The following is a 6,499-nucleotide window of genomic DNA, read 5'->3' as shown; positions in this document are numbered from 1 at the left end:
ACCATAACGTTTCTAAAGACATTGTCCTTCACCACCTTTAGAATTTATTCAGTATGATTATAGGTCAATCAACATTCACAGTTTTTGTTTCACTGGTAGTTGAAGTACAGGTTAGGCTACTACATGTCTCCTGTGATGGATGGCAGAATTTTCTTGGACTACCCTTTATGTCTTATTTTCATATGTTTGAAATGTTTGGGGAGAATAATTGACAACAAGTAAACATTTTGAAATAAAGAAAAAGTTATGTGAAGTCAGATCATGTTTATTAGGGGCTCCCGAGTGGTGCAGCGGTCTAAGACACTGCTAGATGTGTCATTACAGACCCTGGTTCAATTCCAGGCTGCATCACAATTGGCTGTGATTGGGAGTCTCATAGGGCAGTGCACAATTGGCCTAGGGTTAGGGTGTGGCCGTCATTGTAAATAAGACTTTGTTCTTAACTGACTTGCCTAGTTAAATAAAGGTTCAATAAATACAAATATTAGCCTATAATAACAATGTTATTAATGAGTTAAATCTTTACTATCCCTTTTCCCCGGTTTACACTAGATTCCACAGCCACTGGGTTAACATCATAAAAGATCATGAAAACAAACATTTGCTTTTTGGTCTTAATTTAAGGTTGGGGTTCGGCATACGGTTAGAAGTGTGGTTAGGTTAGGGTTAGGTTTAAAATGAACATTTTATTAGATAAACGGTAGAAATGGGCGGGGTTTCTGACTTTGTGGCTGTGGAAGCTAGTGACAACCCTTTTCCCCTGCTAATTCATTGGTCACGTTTCCACCTTCACGTCACTGCCCTGAACAATGTAACAAATCACAACAACTAATTTGACCAATAAGGCAAGGAGGTTTTAGTCAACTGACGCAGACGAACGAGAGAGTCATTCCACAGTCTTCAATGGGGCGAAGCGTTCATCGCATTCCTCATGCATTTACATAATTGTATAGCTAAAGAAGACACCGAATGGCATGCTAGTTGCGCAGATAGCCTAGGCTACATCATAAAACTTTTCCTGGAACGGAGTTTGCCTTTCTGAACGTTAAAACGACGACGGAACTGTTTTTTCTACTTCATCTTGTCCGTGCGGCAAAGCAATGGAACGCAGAAGTTGAATAATTCAGTATTGTGAAGCCTCTACTGCTGTGAAGATAAGTGGAGAGTGCCTGTGAACTTGTATTGTAACAGTGTATCAAACCTCGGGGAAAAATTCAAATTAACAAATTGCAGGCCATGTGCGGTTTTCACACGGTATCACTGCATTGCACATTATTTGGTGAACCTCGTTCATTCCCCACTGGCGCGTACTGAATGGGAGGGAATGGATTTGGATGACTTCTTTTTTACATATTTGATGAATATACTGATAACCAAATCCACATGTTGAAGTCTTTTGTTTATTCGGATCAGTCTACTTCGAAATGGCAAGTTTTGCCGGGTTTATAAAGTGGACTGGGAGACCGACTTTGTATTTATACTGTGCGTTTGCCCTGTTCGGTTGTCTTTGCATCGCGTCCCCTACTCATGGTCGTCGGCTCATCTGTTGGCAAGCCATTATGAAGTGTCATGGAGAGCCGGATTGTCACTACGCATATGACCAATACCTTTACGCCTGTGCGCCTGTTATCAACGGGGATAGGAAGAAGTGTCCCAGCCACTGCATCTCGTCCCTTATCCAGCTGAATCTAACTGAGACCGGTCCGTCTCTAGAGGACTGTGACTGCGCCTCGGACCCCGTCTGCCGGAGCACCAAACGCGCCATAGAGCCGTGCCTGCCTCGGACGAGCAACATGGGCTGCACCGAAGCCCGGCGGGAGTGCGAGAGCGATTACCAATGTAGCTCGGCAATGCGCGACTATTTGTTTCACTGTCGTAAACTTTTCGGAGGCGAGAGATGTTCGGACGATTGCAGGAGGGTGATAGCCAACATGCGCAATATGCCCAAAGCACAACAACTTGATACTTGTGTTTGTGATGGCACGGAGAGAACGATATGCGAGTACGTCAAAGTTAGTATGAAAAACTTTTGCTTTGACTCTATGGACAGATACGCAGGCAGCGGGTTTTCTGATTCGGACTCTGAAGATGATTATGATGATATGGAGGATTATGTCTATGTGGAAAACGCTATTGATTCACTTAAATCCTCCTGTCGGAATGTATGGACTTCTACTGTGGCCACCATTTTGGTTCTAATGCGTCTTATCTGATAGGGCAGTCTACCCAAGTTGATTCAGCTGTTGGGGAAGTTGTTAGAGAAATAGAGAGGCCTGTGAAACGTTGACAGAGAGACAGAATAGCTCATGAAAGTGTTGTAACACCAGCACACCTGCTTTAGCGTATACTTTGTGTGTTTGGAAGATTTATTGGCCTTTGCTCTGCTGTCTTCATAATGGGGCTTCTCAACATTCTATCTGGTCTCAGTCTCTGTGCTGATAGGCTATGGGTCATCTTGCTCACAAATGTTTATATTTAAAATGTATACATTTTATGTGAATCTCAAAAGTTTATAGATTAATTTCCAGATAGCTGTGCACCTCTAAAATATGTAATTGTTTTAACCAAACCTTAAAGAATGTTCTAGGCCTACTATAAGCTTCTCATTACCTTGTGTCTCACAAAATAGCCCAAAAAGTTTGACACACAATTTTCTTTAATGTGGACAGCCAGGTGACTTGTAAGTGTACATATGTATAATGCTGTTTCAAGACAATAGTGAAAACATCAGTATAAAACATGTTCTTGATCACTTGGTGAAAATGGGGACAGACTAATCAAGTTTTCTTTCACTATGAGCTAGACAATAGACATAGGCCTACATTTCATTAAGATGCCATTTAAGCTCTAGTCAGTTGGTAATCATCTAAGTGACAGATGTAAAACACATTTACCTAACCACAGTTTGATTTGTTATTGAATATTATTAGCCTTAATCATGTCCCAGACATTTCCATAAGCTCAGTATCAATATCAAGTTAAAAAACAAGTTAAGGGAGATTATTTTTATATGTCAAAATGTGTGAAGTTAAATTGTACAGTATATTGTATGATATGGATTTTTTTTCCCAGAGTTATTTGTTTATTACTGCTAAGGATTTTTGCACTGTATAGAAATGTCATGAAATGCTTCACTGTCTACATTGTATTTTAGTGAAAATATAAATGTTCTTGCTTAAAATTATATTGACTCTTGATTGTTTCCGTCTTAACTCTACTTTATGTAGCCGTATGGGTAGCAGCAGGTGATTTTAGTACGGTGTCTCGCAAATCTTTTGGCAGCTGTACCAATCCTTTCTACATCACAAAACCCCCTCAATACAAACCATCAGTTGATCTGAGCTACTGAATGTTATCTGACTCCTAGAGCAAATGAAGAGTCAGATTGATATACAATTGAATTTGTCAACATTAATGTCTGCTGAAGGCTAAACTGTTAATGCTGGAAGACTGTATAAACCTGAGGACGAAATAGCCTATCTCCTGGGGATTGCAGCTCAGATGGAGCCAAGATGGGCCTGGCTAGTTTATTTATCCTCACCCCATGTGTTTGTTAGAAGAAGCATTCACACAGAGAGGAGAGAGGGTAAGAAAAGCTGTGTCTGGGTGAATTGAGACTTAAGTAACCATTACAAATGCACTCCGATTGGATTGCTGTTGGTGTGTATGTGTTTAGCTACGGACCATTGCTAGGTATGTGTAACAAAGTAGTTTGTTTTTATTTGACACTTTCGCATAAACTATACTGTTATTATCATCCTGAACAGAAGTTGAAATGCTGGTTATTGACCTAGGTCTACTTGTAGATGTTGTAGCCTAGCCTACCCACCACCACCATATACTAAAATATAATAATCTTGGAGTTCACATAGATTCACAATTGTTTTCTCTCTTGGCATCACTGAGAGACAGAAAAAAAAGATGGGACATCATCCTCTCCTTCACCTCTTGTCACAAGAGGGACTTGAGAGCCATGATGGCAGCCATGTTGTTTCTCTCTGGGAGGGGACGAGGGCCCTCCAGCCCAGTGAATGGAGGAGAAGTCGAGTGGCACTTCTGTCATAGAAATGTAAAACACACAATGGTGGAGCGGCACCATGTGCAGACACTTCATTCACTCTCTTTCTCTCTGACACCAGAGAGAAAGGAGAGAGCGGAGAGCTGGGCTGGGGGGAGAGACAGAGACTGCTAGCTATTGCAGATAGGGGCTTCTCGGAAGGATGTGTAAAACTTCTTTCAAAGTTGTATCTCTCGTTGGGCCAGTAACCAAAAGGTCACTGGTTTGAACCCCTGAGCCGGCAAGGTGGACGAATCTGCAGTTCTGCCCTTGAGCAAGGCAGTTAACCCCCAATAACAACTGCGCCGATGACATGGGCGTAGATTAAGGCAGCCCCCCGCACCTCTGATTCAGAGGGGGGTTAAATGCGGAAGACACATTTCAGTTGAATGCAATCAGTTGTTCAACTGACCAGGTATCCCTTTTTTTATGTATGAGTAGTACACATATTTTTCTAATAACATATTATGTACAACATACATGAAAACATTAAGTATGCTACATAATCAGGTTACAACAAACTATTTGATACTGGTTTGTAAAACATTTTATTATGAGTTCTTTATAAATAGTCTGAGAAATAATTTATTTGAGATTGTAGTTTACTATCAGAATTACAATGATGTACTCCCTGTTCACCCACGACTGCGTGGCCACACAACTCCATCATCAGGTTTCCTGACAACAAGACGGTGGTAGGCCTGATCACCGGCGACGATGAGACAGCCTACAGGGAGGTCGTCAGTGACCTGGCAGTGTGGTGCTGGAATGACAACCTCTCCCTCATCATCAGTAAGACCAAGGAGCTGATTGTGGACGACAGGAAATGGTGGGGCGTGCACGTCCCCATCCACATCGACGGAGCGGGTCGAGAGCTTCAAGTTCCTCGGTGCCCAAATCACTAAGCACTTAAAATGGTCCACACACACGCGCACAGTCATGAAGAAGGTGTGACAGCACCTCTTCCCTCTCAGGAGGTTGAAAAAATGTGGCATGGGCCCTCAAGTCCTCAAAAAGTTCTACAGCTGTACCGTTGAGAGCATTTTGACTGTCTGCATCACTGTTTGGCATGGCAATAGCATCGCCCTCGATCACATGGAGCTAAAGAGGGTGATGCGGACAGCTCAGTACATCACCGGGGCCGAGCTCCCTGCCATCCAGGACCTCTATATCAGACAGGGTTAAAGGAAGGCTCAGAAAATCAAATAAATAGCTTACTAAATTGCTACACGGACTATCTGAGTTGACCCTTGTATTTTATTTATTTTTGCACTGTCTTTATGCACACTCACAGGGCCCTACACACTCACATGACCCTAAACACTCACAGGGCCCTACACACTCACATGACCCTAAACACTCACAGGGCCCTACACACTCACACTACACACTCACATGACCCTACACACTCACATGACCCTACACACTCAAAGGGCCCTACACACTCACACTACACACTCACAGGGCCCTACATACTGACAAACAGTCACCACATAATTTGCTCACACACACATAATATGAACATACATTTATTCTGACTCTACACACACACTCACATACAATCACCATATAAGATGCTACTACTCTGTTTATCATATATCCTGATGCCTAGTCACCTTATCCCTTATACATTTACCTCTGTCACTCCAGTATCCCTGCACATTGTAAATATGGTACTAGAACTGACTGACCCTGTATACAGTATGTATATAGTATGCTTACGTAATTTCTTGTGTGTTTTTGTTCTACCTTGTTATTTTTAGTATTACATTGTTATTGATTACTGCATTATTGGGGTTAGAGCTGGAAAAAAGTCATTTCACTGTACTTGTGCACATGACATTAAAACTTAAAACTTGCTCAAGTTACTTTTGCTTTCCTTCCCACTCAATGTAAAAAAAATAATAAAAAAAACTGTGGAAGCCCTGCAGCTTTGTCACGGTGATGTGGCGAATGCATTTATGGGCCTTTGTTTGCCGTCACAAAAGAGGGTCCTGCCGCTTTAAGAGGGCAGGCCTGGTCTCCAACCATTATTAATTGTATTGCCTCTTTATTATTGCTAGGGATAATGAAGGAATGAGAGTCATATGGGGCCCCCAAAACCATACTTTCTCTTGAAATGTTTTCAATTAACTTTTGGCACTGGAGGAAAATAGGCAAGATGTTTTTTTTCCATCATGCTGAAATAGAGGAGAGGCTAGAGGGGGATGGGTGCAGCGCTGCGGGACACACTACCTCATTAAAGTCACCTCATCATAACTCAACCCTCTACCTCTAGTACCCCCCCCCCCCCCCCCCCCCTTCCCCATTTATCCACACACACAGATGCACCCAAGCACAAACACATACATACAGAAGGGCATACACACACACACAAGCACATAGCATACACACACACTAACCCCTGGTTCTGGGTAACTCTGTGATCTGCAGAAGCAGACT

At 42.4% G+C, this 6,499-nt stretch overlaps 1 protein-coding gene across 1 annotated transcript; it reads left to right on the top strand.

The window, feature by feature from the left end:
- The first annotated feature begins 850 nt into the window (after positions 1 to 850).
- On the top strand, positions 851 to 3,200 carry LOC139422765 (growth arrest-specific protein 1-like). The gene has a single exon (XM_071174096.1). It carries the CDS (start codon positions 1,425 to 1,427, stop codon positions 2,211 to 2,213), a length of 789 nt encoding a protein of 262 aa, XP_071030197.1. The 5' UTR covers positions 851 to 1,424; the 3' UTR covers positions 2,214 to 3,200.
- Positions 3,201 to 6,499: the final 3,299 nt, after the last annotated feature.

This window comes from Oncorhynchus clarkii, chromosome 12 (assembly GCF_045791955.1).
Source record: "Oncorhynchus clarkii lewisi isolate Uvic-CL-2024 chromosome 12, UVic_Ocla_1.0, whole genome shotgun sequence".
Taxonomy (NCBI): Eukaryota; Metazoa; Chordata; class Actinopteri; order Salmoniformes; family Salmonidae; genus Oncorhynchus; species Oncorhynchus clarkii.
This window is presented reverse-complemented; position numbering and strand designations above follow the sequence as displayed.

Coding starts and splice junctions, on each gene's coding strand:
- LOC139422765 (XM_071174096.1), top strand. CDS start 1,425: ATGGCAAGTTTTGCCGGGTTTATAAAGTGGACTGGGAGACCGACTTTG.